We start from the raw sequence: 19,839 nt of genomic DNA on the forward strand, positions 1-19,839 counted from the left end.
AATTTGTTGAATGAACAAATGAGAGAGTCCAATCTTTCCAGGAGTTAACTTGTAAAAGGCAAGGCAAGGAAGCTAAACACTAGAAATGATATTTTCCTAAGTTCTGTACCCATAGTAGGCCAAAGAGTGACATGTAACATTTGAGTCTTGATTGTTGAAACAGTCAAAGAGTGGCAACAAGCAGCTATATCATCAGTGAAGGATAATCAAGAACATGCCCTTACTTAACAACATACTGAAATAATATCATGACCCACAAAGATAACTTCTAATACTGCTCTTTTGGTATTAACACTTAATATAATTTGCTATTGAATGCAGTTGAGTAAATATAGCCTTTATGTATAATTTTGCAAAATCACCTTGCCAGTAGTCCCCCAACATCAAAGATCCACATAGAAGATCCCATTTTTTAACTTCAAATGGCTTTATTCTATTATTTTCTCATCTGCCTTTCTACTGAATGGGTAAGCCACTTCAAGTTGTTTTCAGAGTCAGAAGGAGAGTCAAAATCAACTACTCAGCAACTTTAATATTAATTGCCAGACTTAACCTAAAACATTTTAAACAGCCATTTACCTGAATACAAAGCTGATCTGGGACTTCTAACAACCTACTCGTGTTTGTGTCAGTGAAAAGGGAGGACTTCTAGTTCAGGGCTCACCTGGTTTCCCCCGAGTCCATGACACGTGTACAAAATTAACGGTTTGCCTCCTTGATTATTTTCTCCAACATCCAGACACAGAGGCTGACCAACGCTTTTAATCTGAAGGAAAATTTTCAAGTTATAGAAAAAAATTTTAATCTATGTGGTTGATCTATTTTTTCAATTAATTTCAATAGTAATGTAAAATCTCAAAAGCCATAAACCAGAAAGTATTCCACCAATTTTCCCTGAACCATGTAAATGTTTGTGGCGAGGCATATACCAAGTAAAAAGGAGCCGAACATACTCACATATCCAGATATAACAGGATTAAGGTCTGGCACATATGCTTCTGGATAAATAGTGTTCAGATACCATGTAAAATTTTTACATTGAAGGCGGTGCTTTATTTCAAGTCTTTTTGAAAGATCACCAAATGATTTCTGGAGAAAGATGAGAAGGAAAAAGAATGCCTAATCAAAACAGCACTGACAAAGGAGTTCAAATGCTATGATTTGTGTTTATATTTGGGTCTTAAAAAAAGAATTCTGGGCCAAAATGCAAGATGCAATTTAACTGCATTCACCATTTATTCAGGCAACAACTACGCCTCCCTGCTTGTTTCTGCCTTGAAAGAGAATCAAGTTACCACTGTGGGTGCTGACATAAGGCTATTTTATTCTTTCTTTCTTTGTGCTACCAAACCACCCTTATTGGGGCAAAGATCTTTAGAGAAATGGTAGTGGGAGAATCCAAAATTAATCTTCATTTTACACCCAAAAATTATCTGTGAAGTGAGGTGTGAGGAAGCAGGTATAAATAAACAGTTGCTGGGACACCTGGGTCCAGTCAGTTAAGCATGACTCTTGATTTTAGGTCAGGTCATGATCTCAGGGTCGTGGGATCAAGCTCTACCTTGGGCTCTGCACTAATTGAAGTTGGCAGAGAAAATATTTAACCTTAATTGAAATGATAAGCTTGAGTATTTAAGCTACTTATATATTTTATATATATTCTCCCTCTCCCTCTGCCCCTCGCCCCCAACACTCTCTCTCTCTTTACAAAAAAATTAAATAAATAAAATAAAGAAACAGTTGCCAATACAATCTAATTTGTATCTCTTCTCTAGTCAAGACTACAAAAGACAACACAGTTGGGCATAATTTTTTTTCTAGTTTTAAGGGTGTTACTCTTACAATAACAAAGTAGTCACAGAAAAAGGCAAGTTTTTAATCAATTGCATTTTATTTTCCTTTATTTTAAAAAGACTAAGAAAAAAATTTTTTAAAGAACACTATTAAACTGCAAAGGTATTTGGTCTATAGAAAAAATTTTAAAGAAAAATTATATTTAGTACCTAAATATATACAAAGTTTAAACGCTCAAACTTACCATTTCAATTAAGGTAAATATTTCCTCTGCCAACATCAATGTCTTGAATCCAGAGGTTTTAGCAAAAAGGGTTAAACTCTAAAGGACTCTGGCTAACTTATGCATTTTATCACAAGATCTGTTTGCCCTGTGGTAAAAACAAGGGTTTACTGGCTTGCTTGCCCCTTTGTGGGTGACAAGGGAGTGTAAGCTGCAGTTAGCGTCCACCTGCCTGCTTAACCAAGTACCCGTGTGCAGTACACAGTCTGCCCACTTTGTCCTGCCGGCCTTAGATAAACAGATAACAATCTAATCCAGTAGTGCTCTGACTTTGCATCTTACTAACATGTTACAGGGAGATACTGGAGACCAAAGAAAAGCTGGAAAGAGGTAACCAGACCTTCTGTTGTAACAGTCAAAATGTTAATGCCCTTTAATCTCAATATATACCCCCTGCAAATCAGCACTGTTTTTTACAAAGAGTTTGGTGCCATTCACTGAGGCACACTCCTAAAACGTCTAGTTCATTTACCACAACCAATATTGAACCTGTTGGACCTCAGTGCCAATGTATTAAGCATCACAATTCTGCAGAGCTTTTATCCATGACAGGTCAGTAACAACAGTGCCATACATTTGTGAACATTTACTTCTTTATTTCATGACTACTCTGGGAGAAAGGCAAGTATTTCACCTCTCAAGACGGAGAAGCAGAGAGAAGGTTGGATGAGCACACACCCCATGTTGGGCCAACCTCTCAACCACCCTATGAAGTGTCATCCCATTCTACAGTCTCAAAGGGGCTTTGCCAAGGTAACCCCTCCAGCAAGCAGTGGAACCAGAACTTGAAATAAAAAAAAAAAAAAAAGGCTTGGGGCACCTGGGTGGCTCGGTTGGTTAAGCGTCTGCCTTTGGCTCAGGTCATGATCTCAGGGGTCTGGGGATCATGTCCCGCATCATGTTCCCTGCTCAGCGAGGAGTCTGCTTCTCCTTCTGCCTCTCCCCTCTCCCCTCTGCTTGTGCTCTCTCCCTCTCAAATAAATAAATAAAATCTTTTAAAAAAATTTTTTTAAAAGCCTTGATATTCCTGATTTATTCTCCTGCCACATTCTGACTCTTGTGTCCATCCCCAGTTCAAAAAGCCACTTAGCACCTTTCTTTAGGTGTTAATTTCATCACCTAAAACCAGTTAAAAGTGGTTCCACTTAATCTTACTTTTCTTTGAGGAAAATCCTGAACCAAGGCAGTTACAAAAATGAAATATCTTCCATATTTAAAGAGTAACATCAAGTGAAATGCCTAAATTTTTTAAAAAGCAGCTTACTTGACTTTTCCTTAAAAAGAGAAAAAACCTGGCATCAATAAGATATATTCTGAGTTAAAAAAACCAACTTCAAACATAATTTTTTACAATGTTTTGTACTTGAACTGACTCAAATAAGAGAATATGTGAACTTGGTATGGATTTTAATTGTAATTTAATTATTTAGCTCTAACTTACTTGTTTAACAATTTTTGCTGCATCTGTGTTTCTCCTATAAAATATTTCCTTGTATTCATCCATCCAGACTTCTGCAAGGCGAACTTGGTTGCGAGCAATCACCTGAGTGCCTTTTGGAAACGTATGAGGGCTTTTGCTGCGAAAAACATGTCCAACAACAGAGCAAGGCATAATCTCCAACTGCCCACCACATTGCCATACCTGATAATTAATGATATTTGTTTAATTTACAGTATATTTACAAAACCAAAGTGCTGCTTTTAAGTTCATCTTTAAGATACTAATAAAAATAAAATATAGAAATTTATTATAACCACAAATAGTCTCCATCCCCTCCAGTTCAACTTAAATTCTTAAATAATAAAAAACAGTTTTATGAAATGGTACAAAAACTAAAGACAAAAAGGCATATCTTCAGAAAGTAATTTAATAAAATAGTGATTTCAGATCTTTCATAAAAACAAAGCCCCACGTTTCTTTTTTTTTTTTGCAAACAATTATGCAAGCTCTTTAATATATACCAAAGACCAAAGGCTCTTTTGTATTTGACTTCTACCTTCTTATACAAGCTACATGGTCACTTCACTTGAACCAAAGATTCTCTCTTCTATGGCAGGAACTCGCAGTCTCGGAGTAAGTGGACCCAGACTCTATTTACCCCTTGCATATTCAATTTTGTAATTAAGAAAACAATTCCAGATAATACCCAAGTACAATCTTGTGAAGTAGTTGGTCATTATAAAAAACTGATACCTATTTAGAGATAGGATAGTCAAAAAACTTATTTGGGAAATAATCTATTAAATCAATACCTACTCACTTAAATATCTTTAATACAGCAATCAGTTCTGCCATAGTCACTAAGCAAAAAATCTAAAATGAAGACGTGTTTAAATAGTCTGTACTAGTATTAGGGCAAGAGGTCATATTCTTTTTTTTAAACAAATGAGAAAACTCAGTGGCATATTTAATTCAACAAATTGTGCCTGAAATCTAACATGTGTTAGGGGTTGGGAATACTTAAATGAATAAAAAAAGGCCCTCCCTTGAGCAGTTCCAATTTGGCTAAGATCATCATTGCCATTATGTGATGGAGCCAGAGCTAAAACTTAAATCTTCTAACTCCTAGTTCAGTTCTTTTCCCACTACATTCCAGTCTAAAAGATGAAAAATGAATGACAGTCTTTACAGAAAATGAACTCATGAAATCAAATAAGTGTATGTGGAGACCATCCAAAGTTTTTGTTTTGTTTCTCATATTAACTTTTAATATGCATAGGAAAAAAAAAAGCTCATTTAATGCAAAGAGTTAATGTCTTTTAAAATTATACACAAATGTTTTTCCATTCTGACTCCCTTGATAATCAACTCATTTCCTGAAGCACTAGATTGAATTATATTTATCTTGGCCGGAATTCAATAGCTACAAGTGCATTAATTGGTGCTATTGGCTGAACACAGGCATTTAACTGATTCCTCTTGTTACACTGGCAGCAATGAGTTACATTTTAAAAGAAATACCCTTATTCTAAAATTTCTAGCAATTAAATTTTAGAAAGCACAAAAAGTAAAGACTGCACACATCTATGATAATCTGTATCAGCCAATTAGAACAAAATGTGTATTTTACTGTTTAATATGTACTATATTTATAAACTTACTCTGAAAGACATTTCTATATTTTCACCTCCCCAGATTTCCATCTCTTCATCGTAAGTTCCAATATATTCAAAATATTCTTTTGATATGGAAAAAAGGCCTCCTGCAAAAGTGGGTGTTCTGAAAAATAATCCATTGTCAAACTTCATTATAAAAATTAAATAAGAAAGAGGAATTTATTTAAAGAGCAACTGAATCAAATTCCCAAATTAAAGAGCGATCACAATTTCAAAAGTTTTACATAGGTTAACAAAAACTAAAAATGCTATCTTCAGAGTCAAGTTTTGCGGGGGTGAAGGGAAGTAGTTTAAATATCCTTTCCCAGCAGAACAAAATTATGAAGTGTCTTCTAACCAAGCCTAAAGATTCTGAAGTAATGATTATGAGGAAGATGAAAGACCTCACTTACTTCTACCTCCTACTCAGTAATATCATGCATAAGTAAATATATATATATAAATGGCTTTTTATTCCCTACATAGAATGTGTATGTTCTTTATTTCGTTAGTGTGAATTTACCTTGGAGGCAAAAACTGTAAAAAGGAAAGAGTGATTACATGTATAAATAACTGAACTGCATATAAGACTTTGAGAGCAATCATCTTACTTAATTGGGTAGGTTTCATCTTTCCTTCTTTGCCTCTCGTGATCAGGAAGCGATTCCCAGCCAAATGAAAGACTCCAGTCAAAGTTTCCACGGTTGTGATTACTTCCATAAGGAGAAGGTTTGTTGAATTCAAACGTGTTTAGATCTATGGATGCAATATCCGGACTCACAACTGCTGTGTAGTTCTCGGCTATTCTAGCCAACAAAGGTTCTAACCAGCCATAGAAACACTCACCTGGAAGGAACATAATTCTATTCAATCCAGTGAAAACATGAGGGTTTTCTCCTTTGTTTTTTGAAGACAGTTTAGAGAAACGAATAATAGTCAATTGTGTTTTGAACATTTAACATTGAAGAGATTTCTTAAAGGTTTCTTGTGATAAGATGAGGGTAAAGTGAGATTCAGCATATTTAGGAAAGCTTGTATACAGGAGATGATCTTTTTTTTTTTTTTTTTTTTTTGCCTCAGTGAGGAAGTAAAATGACACTGGAGTATTTAAGTTTCAGATGCTGTGTTTCCCTCTGAAACGAGCTATGAGTCAAAGGTAACTTCTTGCTGATCCATGCCACCTAAACCCAGAAGTGTGCTGATTTATTAAACTCTCCCTGAGTAAGGTATAGTAATCAAAATCGTCATTTCTCTGAGTCTTAGGAGAAAATAAGTCAAGGAGTCAGAATATTTTGATTTCAGCAGTTGGAGAAGGACCATTCAAACCTGCCCCAGCCCTAATGGAAAGTGGGGGCAAAGGAAAGCCATAAAAAAAGTCTTGGCCTGGCCAGGCTCACTTAACACACAGAATTCAGGAGATTCAGTCCTACCCAGGTTTCCCCATCAGGCAGAGTCTGGCAGTTATTAGGAGGACCACTTGGTATCATGGAGATCCATCAAATACATTTGCCTGAAAGGAAGAATGCCCAGTCTGACATAATTGTAATTTTGGACCAGGAGAGGAAATATTGGAGAATGAACCATTTCCTTTTTAAAACACCTCTCTCTTCATTTAAGAGCCAGGTATTAAGAAAGTACTGGATATGATAACTCTAAAAAGACTCAAGCAAATCCAAAAGCCCTCCGTAACAATTAGCATATAACCAAAACCATTTGCCAGGTCAAACATAATCTAAGGGCTAGTCAATTCAATTCAAAATTAAATGCTCATACAAAGAGTATAACCCACTAAATTTATAGCTGAGGGACTAAGTGACATTTTAGTAATTCCTAACATGTACTTTATTTTTTTTATTTTTTCATTTTTCTAAGATTTTACTTATTTTTTGAATGAGAGAGAGAGACAGGGAGAGAGGGAACACAAGCAGGGGGACTGGGGGAGGGAGAAGCAGGCTTCCCGCAGAGCAGGGAGCCCGATGCGGGACTCAGTCCCAGGACCCTGGGATCAAGACCAGAGCCGAAGCAAGGCAGACGCTTAATGACTGAGCCACCCAGGCGCCCCTCCCTAACATGCACTTTAAACATGGACTCTAAAAATGCTATATACTTTATTTAAAATCATTGACGCTGGAGAAAAAAAACCATTAAAAAAAGAAAAGGAAAAAAACAGTAGCAATAAAACAAACAAAAATTGGTAATATTCATAGAAAAAAGGTTGGAACACAGCACAAGAGGAGTCTGCAAATCTTTGAAAAAAGAACTAAAATACAGAAATTGAAAGTATCAGGACCAGGACAAAACTTCCATTCATTTTAAACTGTAAGAATCAACAGTAATAAGGAAAAACTTTTCTTTTTTTTTTTTGACAGAATGAGCATCTGAAAAAAAGCCCAGGCAAGGATAACTTGCTGGGGAAGTTGGTCACTGAAGGATACTGGAGTTGAGGAGCCTAAAACACAGAGCGGGTAAGAACTGCATTAAGTTAAAGGGGGTTCCTACCCAGAGCTGTAATCTGCTTCGGCCGTCATTGCTATAATCACCAGTTGAAAATGATGTTAAAGAAAATACAATTAGTCATTTAGAGAAAAGTCTTCTTCAATTTTTAAACTGGAGGGAAGCAGAGGGAAAATGTTACAACTATGTCTGTACATATATACTTACAGTGAGCATCTAAAAATGTGAGTGTTTCAGCTGTTGCAACTGCTGCTCCTAGCAACCTTGCAGTGATCAGACCTTTTCTCTCTCTTTGTCTGACTACTTTTACTATAGAAAATTGTTTTATATATTCTTCTAGTTTATCATGTAAGTACTCTGTAAGAAAAAAAAAATCAGGATTAATTCTTCCTAAGTTTATATTCATATATAACACATGAAAGCTAATTAAAAAAACCACAGAGCAATGATATCTCCACATTTGTTAACAGTTGCACACGCTCTTCCGTTAAGATGAAAATTGTATATTTAGCTCTTTAATGAAAAAAAATATAGTTATATATGCAAATCTTAACTTCTGAACTACTATAACACAAAACGTTATAACACAGACTTCTCTTGTACATGAAATATCAATAAATATATTTGGGAGAAAGCAGAGACTTCAAATGGAGTAGACCTCAGGAGTTAAGAAGACTTATTTAGGGGTCTAAGAACATTAGCTAAGGGAGTGAGGGAAACTGAATTTGGCCAAAAACATATTTGACACTTTTTTAAAATTGGGATTTAAATTTGGAAGTTTAAAGAAAAATGACAAATATCAAAAGGATTCTGATACTTAGGCAGTGATCAAAATAATTTAAAACCAAAACATTGAGGAAAATGGCAAATAGGGAAGTCCAAGGCTATCGCAGTTTGGGAATATTTTTACAGAGTCAGCATAAAATTTTTGAAAGCTCTGGAGTCCCCTGACACACAATTTTTTTTCCAATAAAAATATGACAGAAGAAAGGAGCATGTTAAAGTGAGGAATGAAGCTAAAAACAGGCTAAATCTTATTAATGGGTATATAATTTAAGATATTCAACGTTCCAATTGGGATGAGAGACAGGATAAGCAAGAGTTAAAACAGTAGATAAAAGAAAACACATTAATCCCGTCAGTCAGGTGTTGCTCAGATCGTGAAACAACTTAAGTCTGCTTTTTCACCATTAAATTCATGATTCTTTGTTGAGTATATAATACAGTTCCTCAGGTGGCCTTCTTAGGCTCATAGTACAGCCTCAAAAAGATCTGGGAATGCTGAGAACATCAATAAATGTCCTAGGGTAGATGTTCGCTTCTGCCAGATTTCAGAAGCAAGTACAGATGACTTTATCTGTGATTATGTTTTTTTTTTTTTTTTCCTGTTCTCCAGTGGTACAGATAAATGAGTTGCTTATTCAAAGCTTAAACATTCATAAAGGAGGTGAGAGTCCAGGAACAACTTCTGTGGAAAATAAATCTAAACACTGTTGCCACAGAGTAATAGACTAACTTTTTAACTGCCTTCTCAGGTACCTCAGAATTAATTCTCTGAAAGACAAGCAGGATTGTAATTTATCTTAAAAGAGAAATCATGGATATTCCTGTTTTAACCATAGATTTGACTTGTAAAATAAAAACTTATATAAAAACATTTCAAAGGTCTTAATGGGGATTGATTTTTTTTTTTTTTTAATGAAGTCACTACAGATTCCTTCAGTAAACTGTCTCACTGTTTGATTCGTTAAGGAATTTTTCATTTACCCACAACTTCTGAACTTCCTATAAATTTTTATCTGCCCCTTAAATTCAGTCCCCATCCGTGCCCATCTTTTTGTGAGGTTAAGAGCACAAAGCTGTGAAATCTGATCTCCTGGGTTTATCTATTTATAGCACCATTACTTTTAGCTGTGTGACCTTAGGTAAGTTATTTTATTTTACCTGTACCTCAGTTTATCTCTAAGATGGGGATAATAACACCCTCACAGGGGATTGCTGGGAGGATAAAATGAAAAATTACTATACAAATAAAGCATTTAAAACAGGGCCTACGCTCTGACAATGTTGATTATCTTTTGTTTTACTATCATTGGGACTTGCCTATCTTTGTCACTTGATTATCCACATATTTTTGCTGCTTTTCCCTAAACCAACTGAAATCAGGGATTATCATTTCTACCTCACACACTTCTTTACAGTGACTAGGGACACATTTTCCATAGTGGGTACTCATCATTAGATAGACTATTTATTCAGTAAGACAAATTAATTATATTAGTATGCAAAGATATCCCTCACCAAGAAAACTATTAATTATTATAAAGAATTATAAAAATATCCAGGCCCGGGTGCCTGGGTGGCCCAGTTGGTTAAGTGACTGCCTTTGGCTCAGGTCATGATCCTGGAGTCCCACAATGGAGTCCCACATCGGGTTCCCTGCTGCTCATCAGGGAGTCTGCTTCTCCCTCTGACCCTCCCTCCCTCTCATGCTCTCTCCTTCTCTCTCTCTCAAATAAATAAATAAAATCTTTAAAAAAAAAAAATATCTAGGCCCTTTGACCAAGCAGTCTAACTTACCCAAAGATACAATTCAAATGGAGGAAAGTAACACAAGCACAAGGATATTCATTAAACACTGTAGAGTGAATAAAGGTGAATGGTTAAGTAAAATGCATCTAGTCCATCATGGTCATCAAAAATAAAGTTCTGAAGGTGAAAGAAATGGGCTAATATTATATGAAAATGTCAGATTTCAAAATTGATTTCTGGCATGGATATAATTAGATAAACATGTTTATTTAGACAGTGATTAAGAGAGAAAGAAAATTAAAATGAAATAGGAAGATTATGATTGGATATCACTTTTGTTTTTTTAAAAGAGATTTTATTTATTTGAGAGCGGGCATGCATGTGTGCGCACGAGAGAGCACGAGAGAGAGAGAGAGAGAGAGAGAGAGAGAGAGCGCGAGAGAGCATGAGCAGGGGGAGAGGCAGTGGGAGGAGCAGACTCTCCACTGAACAGGGAGCAGGGTGCGGGACTCAATCCCGGGACCCTGGGATCATGACCTGACCCAAAGGCAGATGCTTAACCAACTGAGCCACCCAGGGCCCCCACTTTTCTTTCTGATTTCCTTGAAATCTGTTAATTTATTTGTACAATTAAATAATAGAAGTTACCTTCAACTGAAGGCTTACTACAAGTAGCCTTACTGTGGCCCCCATTTCTCACTGCTTGAAAAATCAAACAAAATAAAAATCATCTGAGAAGAAAGCTCGCAAAACCAGAGCAGGAATTTTTTTTTTTTTTTTTTTTTTACGACAAAACCGATGAGAGACATGCAGAACTTAATCAAATGTCACTTAAAACTCTATGGACTGTATGACCAACTTGTTTCTGCTTCAATAAATCTTTGGAAAACTCAAAAAGCAACAACAACAACAACAACAACAACAAAAACTCTATGGACTGTAGACCAAGTAGAAAGAATCAGAAAAAATTCAGAACATTTTAAGCAGTAAATAAATTAGTTGATTACAATTAAGTGGTGATATAACCTGGGTAGGAGGATTGGAAATTCAAGTCAGAGATCTGCATGTAGTGTTACCCATGAGGAGGAGACTTGAATTATAAAACTTCCCCTTTGGTGAACTGGTTTCACATCCAGGTCAAAAATCTCTGGTGATAAGCAACCTTATTCCACTTAGATGTTAATGTAACTTCAAAACATAATCTCAGTTCACTTGTGATATTTTGAAATTATAGAAATGTTTAGGATTTTATGTAGAAATAATTAAATAAGCCAGGTTAATAATTTTATGCTTTATTCACTTACTATCATTTCTTTTTTTTTTAAGATTTATTTATTTATTTATTTGAAAGAGAGAGAATGAGAGAGAGAGAGCACATGAGAGGGGGAGGGTCAGAGGGAGAAGCAGACTCCCCACTGAGCAGGGAGCCTGATGTGGGACTCGATCCCAGGACTCCAGGATCATGACCCTAGCCAAAGGCAGTCGCTTAACCAACTGAGCCACCCAGGCGCCCCTTATTATCATTTCTTAAGTCTGGATAAATTTTGTTATTGATGACATGTCACTTAACAAGCAGTATTTTTTTTCTTTTTTCATAGTATGTAAAGTAATGGTTTATCTTAAAATAGATGTTGCTTTGGATTTGATGAAAGAGTATTACTATCTCCATTTTATAGATGAAGAAACAGCTAGTAAGTAATAGAGTTGGAATTTGACCTTAAAGAATTTGGATCCAAACTCAACTCATTCAGGAATAAATTCTGTGATCACTGAAATAATCTGTATCTGACTGATATTTAAAATACTTGTAATGTTTGAAAATTTAGCAACATAGGGTATTTGTCTGATTAGCCTTGTGATTCCAATTTAAAATATATAATTTAGGACCTGACAATTGACTGGTAACTTTAAGTATAAATGCATTAAAGAATTTAGTTAACTTTGTAAACAATATTGGCATATTTAGCAGCCAAAGTAAAACAGAATGTAGTGACTCTTTAATGATTTTTAACTACTCATTTATATTATTAACATATTATTGATATTAACTCAGCTAATCCTCAAAACAACCCTAGGAGTTATGCACTACTTATGTATTTCCTCAATTCTACGTTGCACAATTGGATACTTCTTATAATCAATGGCATCTTTGTTTAATTGTGAGGGTTTTTTATTCAAGTGGTAAATAAACTAATGATGTATTATACAATACATTTGATGAAATATGGCATTTTCCCCATTTTACTGAGAAAGAAACTGAGACATAGAGGAATTAAGTAATTTGCCCAAGTTACATAGCTGGTTAGGACCAGAGCTGGGATTCAAACCAAGGCAGCCTGACTCAAGGCTCAAGTTTGTGTTCTTAACCACGATGCCTTACAATAAAAGTCTTACACTGAGGACTTCCAAAGTTATGAATCATGCTACTTCATACATTTCTGAACTCTAAAATATTTAAATATGGACACCCTTAGGTTCTCCTTTCATCTAGCATATGTATCATTCAAGGTATTATATTCAAGTTCTGAGGTGGCATACAGAGAGTACAATATAATAAAATAGACTTTGGACAACATCACACGGGATTTACTTGGGAAACAATCTAATTTGCATGTGCTTTCTTACCATCTACACTAGCATCATCCACCAAAATGATTTCCTTCAGCAGTATGGCGGGGGAAGAATAAAGCACACTGTGGACAGTTCTAAGCAGCGTGGACCAGGCTTCATTATGAAAAACTATTATGACACTGGTGGTAGGCAGGGGAGGACAGCGCTTAAATTTTTGTTCAATACATCTAGAAGAAGTCAAAGAAGTAGAAGAACAATTATGAATTTTATTACTTTATTTCACAGCTATGTCATTACTAAAATAATCATTATTTAACCTTTATCACCATAGGAACAATAGTGGACAAATTTTTTCTATGTAAGTTGATCTTAATGCTATGGAAATATAAATAGATCACAACAAATTTTTTTACACAGAGATCATGTCCACTGATACAGATTCCATGTCAAGGATTAAAATACGCTATTGTAAGTTTCCTCAACAATATAAAACACAAATAGCATTTCAAAAAGGGAAAATAACCTAAAAGTGACACAAACCTGTAAAAATGGAAAATACTTGTAACTGCTCAAATAAAAACCAAGCTTTTCTCCTTCCTTGTAGAAATCATCCTTTTTTCTTACTACTTGCAATTTTTTAAACAGTGTAACTTTATTAAATGAATATTTAGCTTTGCAGAGATTCTTATTTTCCTATGTAATATTTCTCAAGTTTTGAAATCAATTTACTTAATCTATACTTGAACCAAAAGGGAAAAAATGGCTTACCATAAAATCTGTTTTTTTATTATGTTTATGACTCAGCAAGACTTAAGTTGCTACCATATGCCATGCTGTGTTAAAGATCTTGCTCTGATAATCTGATCCATAGTTTATTTAAATAAGACCTAGCATTTTAAAATACTAAACTTAAGAATTTTAAATAAAAATCCTAAATCCTTGTTAAAAGTCCTGTGATCCTGTTACCTTATGAAACATTGATGGGCACAAGGAGAGAGATCCTAAGTAGTTTTTGACTGATTAATGGTACTACCCATTAGTTAAACACATTAGTTACAAATTAATCTTGAATTCACTTTTAATATGAATTCAAGATTAATTCTTGAATTATTTTAATTCATTTTAATAACATCTCCCTCAATGAAAATAATCTTCATGTGAAGCCATTAGGTGTGGGTGGATCTGTACGGTCTCCAGCCTTTGAGACTGAAGCTGACCACAGTCCCTTGCCTACTGAGTTGAGATGGGGATCAAAAAATATAACATATAGTAGAGGGCTTCAGACCACCGTAAAACCAAACAAAGTGACCCAGGGACACAAAAGATGTGTGGTCTATGGTAAAGATAAATAAAGAAAATAACTATCTTTCAGTTCACTTAAAAATCATAAATGGTTGTACAATTTTAGAAAACAGAGTATAAAATCCTCCCACACAGTCAAAAGGCACTACAAATACATTGTGGGAACAAACAGTGCTGTTCAAAACCAAAGATAAAGAAGTAAATCATTCACTTATGGAGATAAGAGTCTAGCACACTTCAAATACTCTGTGAGGGTCCGTGGAGAAACCAGAGCCCCCAGTATGATACCCAAGGCCTGGGAAAGCCGTCCTCAGAGAGACACCCTATAAACTCTCATGAATCACTCTCATAGCCCTACCTCAGTATGAATGTGTTTCAGATCCTTTTCTGAGACGAGGTCTTTAGGGTGGAATATTTGTAGTGATAAAAAAAGGAATTAGATTGAGGATAAAGTATTAACAGAGTGTGTCAACACTGCTGAGTAAGAAAAGGAGAGGAAAGTTATAAGTGAAAGTGATTTTGCTCTCTCGTGCCTTCATGATTTCAAATATCTATGCATAATCAGAAGCAAATAATCACATTCATCCTCACTGACAGATGAAAGCAAACCATTTATTTTAGATTGAATTTTGGATAAACTCCCAATTAGAAATAAAGTCCAAACACAAACTACCTATTCGTAATTACTCTTGACTCACAATTACACAGAAACAAATGACTAAATATAAGCTTGTATTCTTAAGACATAAAGGTTTACAAACCAACATAAACTAAAAGTAAAAATTATTAAAAACTCCATGCTATTTTCCTTTAAAAAAAAAAAACCTTATGACTTAATTGTCTTATAAGCATTTTGGGGAGGAGTTTGGGGATTAAAAAAAAAATTTCCCTACATTTACCTGTCATGGGACTAATAAACATATATTGAGAATTACAAAAAGGTTTTGGAATTTTAAATATAAAACCTCACAAAAATTCTCATAAATAAAATATGATCACTTTAATCTTACAAGGCTTTCCCTCAGTTTAAGCTAGGATTTATCTGCTTAACTGATAACTACTAATACCAAGTAAAGGGGTCATGTTATAACATTAATGCAAGTGATAATAAAATTTCGCAGTATGATTTTATAAACCCCAATTATTCTGAAACAATAAAAAAGCATGTTAAACTTACACTTTAGAAATTTTTTCACGTCATTTAAAGTAGTGAAATCAAATAACTTACCAAACTGACTGCATATTCCCAGTCAAACCATTTGTAAAATCTAGCATATAGATATGGGCTTAAATTATCAATTACATGAACATCTGCCTTTGGGAGACCCTGGATCTATATTTTTAACGAGCATGGAAAAGATCAGCAATTCTTCAGAAAATGTGTTCCTTGCTGATACAGGTTAAATTTAAACTAAGAAAGTGTTAAATCTTCACCAGTTCTTCACAGTTCTAGGTATCCAATTCCTACCCAAAAAAGGTTCTTTTGAGTGCTTAGTTGTTTTTGACTTACAGTAATTTCATTAGTGAATATTATTGTAGCTCCTTAATTCTATATTGGGGGGGAAAACTTATCTTGAGCTGACACTGACTGTCACATCAAAGAATAAAAATTATGCTTCTTTATTTGTGATGTGGATTGCTTTTTTAATCAAGACCTCTCCCCAAATCAGTCAAATGCAATACTGCATTTTAACTATTAACATAAGAAAGGAACTATTCTGTGCCTTGTTATAAAGGTAGAATATTTTACAGACATTCATTTGTTTCTTCACACATTCATTTAAAAATGATGAGCACCTCAACTTTGAATCACACAGATTAGAAGAGAGAGACAGAAGTCTAATCTACACAACTTCAATATTGAGGGATTCATAGTTAGAACAGGTATTCATGATCATAACTCTAGAAAAATATGAGTGAAGCCATAGACTTAAGTCTATAAAAGTTCTTTTCTCCAGGTTCACTTCCAAATATAATTCTATCATAACCAGAAAGCAAATATGTAGGCATTGCTTGCTTGCAGTTTGTCTATCTTACACTTTCAACCAATCAACAGGTGGTTTGAAAGTGGTGGAATTTATTTTAGCCTATTTGAATTCAAACAGAGCATTTGAACACAACCTCAAAGATAACAAAATGGTTAACTAAGGAGAGCATAGTAGGATCTGGAGGGAAACCATAGTAAAAATACTGTGTACTTGAGGTAACATGTAAACAAAGTGACATAAAAAGCAATGTTGGCCTCTCAGAAGCTAAAGGGAGACAACTGTATACATATGATACTCAACAAAACTCTGGAGAAAAAAAAATCATAATTGAATTAGCAATTTAACAATATTGGTCCTTAAAAGAAAGGTTACAAAAGCTTACAGCGCATTGTGAAATACAATTACAGTACTGAAAGTAGCCACAAAGTCTGTGACTTAGTTCATAGAATATTCTTATCTAATAGCTCCAAAGTCTTGGCACTTTTTTAAACATTTCTATTTATTCTATAGCAATACACAGAGGAACCGAGACAGCTCCTCCGCCTCCCACATTTCCCATAAAAACGGCCCCATATTCCCTACTTAATAGGTTAGAAAACGATAGCATTTAAGAATAAAGGATTTCTTTGTGGTTCTACAGCAGTCAGATCTAAAATTTAGTTTTCCAGTTTGTAAGGTAACAACTTTTCATGTCTGCAATGCCTCACCAAGCATAGATATGGTTGGCCTCATTACTAAACAAAAACATAATTAAACAAATTAAACAGCAATTGTTGATATTTGCCTCAGTGTGGCTGAAGAACAAGCACATTCCTTAGTTAAAGCCCCTCCCCAGAAACCCTAATGTTAAACAGTAAACAACGAACATTCTTCAACATACTCAGGAGGTCGAGTGTCTGGTCCAAGATCTCGGTGTAAAGAAATCCTGTCACTTGCAAAAGCGTTAAAACAGTGTTTGGCTTCTCCACGTTCTTTTTCCTTCTGCTCTTCAACACTTAAATTGGTTGTCTTGAATGCTTTACCAGAAGCACCAGGTGCATTGGAATCCTGAGGTGGGCGGTCAAGAACTGGTTTCAATTCTGCTGCTGTATAATATCCTTGCAAACAGGGTCTCTCACCAGCATCAATGCTTTGCCTGACAGGTGCTCCTATTTGCATTTTTGGCATTGCGTCTTTAATATTGTTTACAGCTTCTAACATTAAATCAAACATCTTGTTTTTGTTTATATTTCTTTCCATCTTTGATTCCTCTTTGGAATATTGAACACTTACTTCTCTTTGCATTAAAATCAAAAATATTATAAAGAAAAAAATTACTGTACCAAGCTTCCAGAACTTTTTATGATAATGTCTTTTAAGATGTAATTTTACTAGTCGCTTTATGTGAGCCATTCTGACATTAAAAGCTTGCCACTTGACAAATAACAGTTATAGTTTCCTCTGTTACTTATATTTTTTATCATAGAGCTGCTGGCAAGAAGATTTCATTAAATGGTAATACCTATAAACAGAAATGATAAATGGCATTAGTAGCTATTCATTCCTATAGGCAGGGGTCAATTCATTCATTCAAGCAACAACTAAACATAAGGTATAAACAACATACTCTTATGGTTAACAAAAATACAAAGATATCTTGCCCTCAAGAAAATTACACTTGTGGGGCACCTGGGTGGCTCAGTTGGTTAAGCGACTGCCTTCGGCTCAGGTCATGATCCTGGAGTCCCGGGATCGAGTCCCACCCACATCGGGCTCCCTGCTCAGCAGGGAGTCTGCTTCTCCCTCTGACCCTCTTCCTTCTCGTGCTCTCTATCTCTCACTCTCTCTCTCTCTCAAATAAATAAATAAAATCTTTAAAAAAAAAAAAGAAAATTACCCTTTTGGAAGAACACATTGCTATAATTAGCTATAATCTATTAAGGCTATAAAACATTAGGGATTTCCCTCCAGTAAAAAAACAAATACCTTTTAAACTGTGGCTAACATTTACTATATGATAGGCATATAATTATTTCTATAAACAAATTTAGAGAATTTTTAAAAAGGTATCTTAATGATCAAGGGGCCAAAAGACTTCATTGAATTGATTATAAAGAAAGGGGGAAATCCATAAGAAAGCAAAGGTATATAGGGACTGTTAGGCATACATCTAAAATAGTGGCTTTTATTTTATGGAATTTGCCCTCAATGTATGAACCTCTACTCCAAATGAATCAGTTAAGATTATAAACTGGCATGCTCTCAAATTTGTTTACCTGATAATACTTGTGAATCCTGACAGAACCAATAAAGACTAGAAAATTAAGAGCATCTATCGCATTTTTATACCACAGCTATTTTTCTTTTCTTTTCTTTAACCACAGCTATTTTCAACAACTCACACAAATACAAAATCTAACAGCAAAAAGAAGATGGCACTAAGCTTTACTTGAAGTGACTCTAAAAAGGCAACAAAGACCACTGAGTTACAAAAGAAGTATTTGGTTTAATAAAATACTGCTTGCAGTTGACCTTAAGAACAGAGCAACATGTTTATTAAACTCTAATATGGGCCACCAGAAATGAAGGAAAGAAAAAGAAAAAAGAGAACTTTGATGACAGCCTGAGTCACAGTGAGGGTTGATTTTCTTTATGATGAAGTTTTAAAAAAGGCAATATGAAGAGGTTTCAGTATATAATTACATACCATGCACCATTATACTCAATCCTATTTGCAGGGGCAAAAGGGAAGGAAAATGACTTTTTCCCTAATTCCTAAACATGTTTTAAGTCAAATTTAATTTATAGAAGTGAAAACTACATTTGACACTATTCAGTTTCTCTTCCAAAGATATTGCTAAATTTAAAATTAAAAAGCCAAGTTCTAAGATGGATTCTCTGGCCTTTAGTAAGACATTTTAAGCTAAATAAATAAAATAGGCAGAACTTGAATAGTTAGTTCTATATACTACCTCTATTTGGAAAGGTGTGTATGTACGTAGGTATGTATGGAAAAGACACTTTGGCTTCAAAAGATAACTCAATTATAATGTAAATTGCTCATAAAAATGAGATTTCAATACTACTGAATTTGGGTTGCTTCAAGAGCCGCATGTAAGAATTAAAATGACCTGGTTAGCTTTTTATATTATTTGAAGACATAATATAAATAGTTTCAGAACCACACAAATGTTGCTGTGTAAATTCTTATGTATCAAATGTTGTGCTAGGCTCTGGCTACCAAATTAAAGATAGCTCTTACTTTCAAGGAGCAGAGACTAGGAAATATGGCATGCCAACATGCAACCATAAAACATGTGCTAAGATGGAAGACTATGAAAGCAATACGGGAGGTCAGGAGAAATGTTAGGGAAATTTTGCCAAAGATAACACTGGTGAGCAGAACTTGAAAGATAAGCAATTTTTAGGCAGGTGGACAAGAGAGAAGAGAAAGAAAGAATGACAGATGCAAAGACATAAAAGCAAGACAAGACATGGGCAGCCCAAGTGGAAGACACAGATAGGAAATAGCAGGAGGGGCCACTGGGAGGTCACTTAAAGACTAGCACACAAAGTGAGTCTGGAATCCACCAATTTTGTTCTGAGTGGAAGGAAATGGATGATTTTAAGGAAGAATCATAATCATATTTATGTTTTAGATAAGTCACAGGTTCCTCAGCACCAGTAAAGGTGAATACCAAAGAAATGAGGAAGGTAGAAAGGATGGAGAGGACTAATTCAGGAGTACAGGAAGTAGAATCAAATAGGACTTGGTGAAAGAAAGGGAGAATGGAAGGTGGATGGCTGAAGTGATGACATTAACAAAAGCAGGGAATATAG

At 34.9% G+C, this 19,839-nt stretch overlaps 1 protein-coding gene across 4 annotated transcripts in view; it reads right to left on the reverse strand.

Annotated features, from left to right (window-relative positions):
- Positions 1-19,839, reverse strand: part of GALNT3 (polypeptide N-acetylgalactosaminyltransferase 3) — a 50,723-nt gene that overhangs the window by 5,915 nt on the left and 24,969 nt on the right. For all 4 annotated transcript variants that reach the window (XM_027590860.2, XM_035726812.1, XM_027590862.2 and 1 more), the window contains 8 exons: positions 16,901-17,521; positions 12,785-12,957; positions 7,835-7,984; positions 5,785-6,019; positions 5,180-5,297; positions 3,519-3,719; positions 958-1,089; positions 665-766 (listed from right to left, as the gene is read on the reverse strand). In XM_027590860.2, the coding sequence (XP_027446661.1) occupies positions 665-766; positions 958-1,089; positions 3,519-3,719; positions 5,180-5,297; positions 5,785-6,019; positions 7,835-7,984; positions 12,785-12,957; positions 16,901-17,412 (1,623 nt within the window). In that variant the 5' untranslated portion in view covers positions 17,413-17,521. The remainder of the gene's footprint in view (positions 1-664; positions 767-957; positions 1,090-3,518; positions 3,720-5,179; positions 5,298-5,784; positions 6,020-7,834; positions 7,985-12,784; positions 12,958-16,900; positions 17,522-19,839) is intronic.

The sequence above is a fragment of the Zalophus californianus genome, chromosome 3 (assembly GCF_009762305.2).
Source record: "Zalophus californianus isolate mZalCal1 chromosome 3, mZalCal1.pri.v2, whole genome shotgun sequence".
Classification (NCBI taxonomy): domain Eukaryota; kingdom Metazoa; phylum Chordata; class Mammalia; order Carnivora; family Otariidae; genus Zalophus; species Zalophus californianus.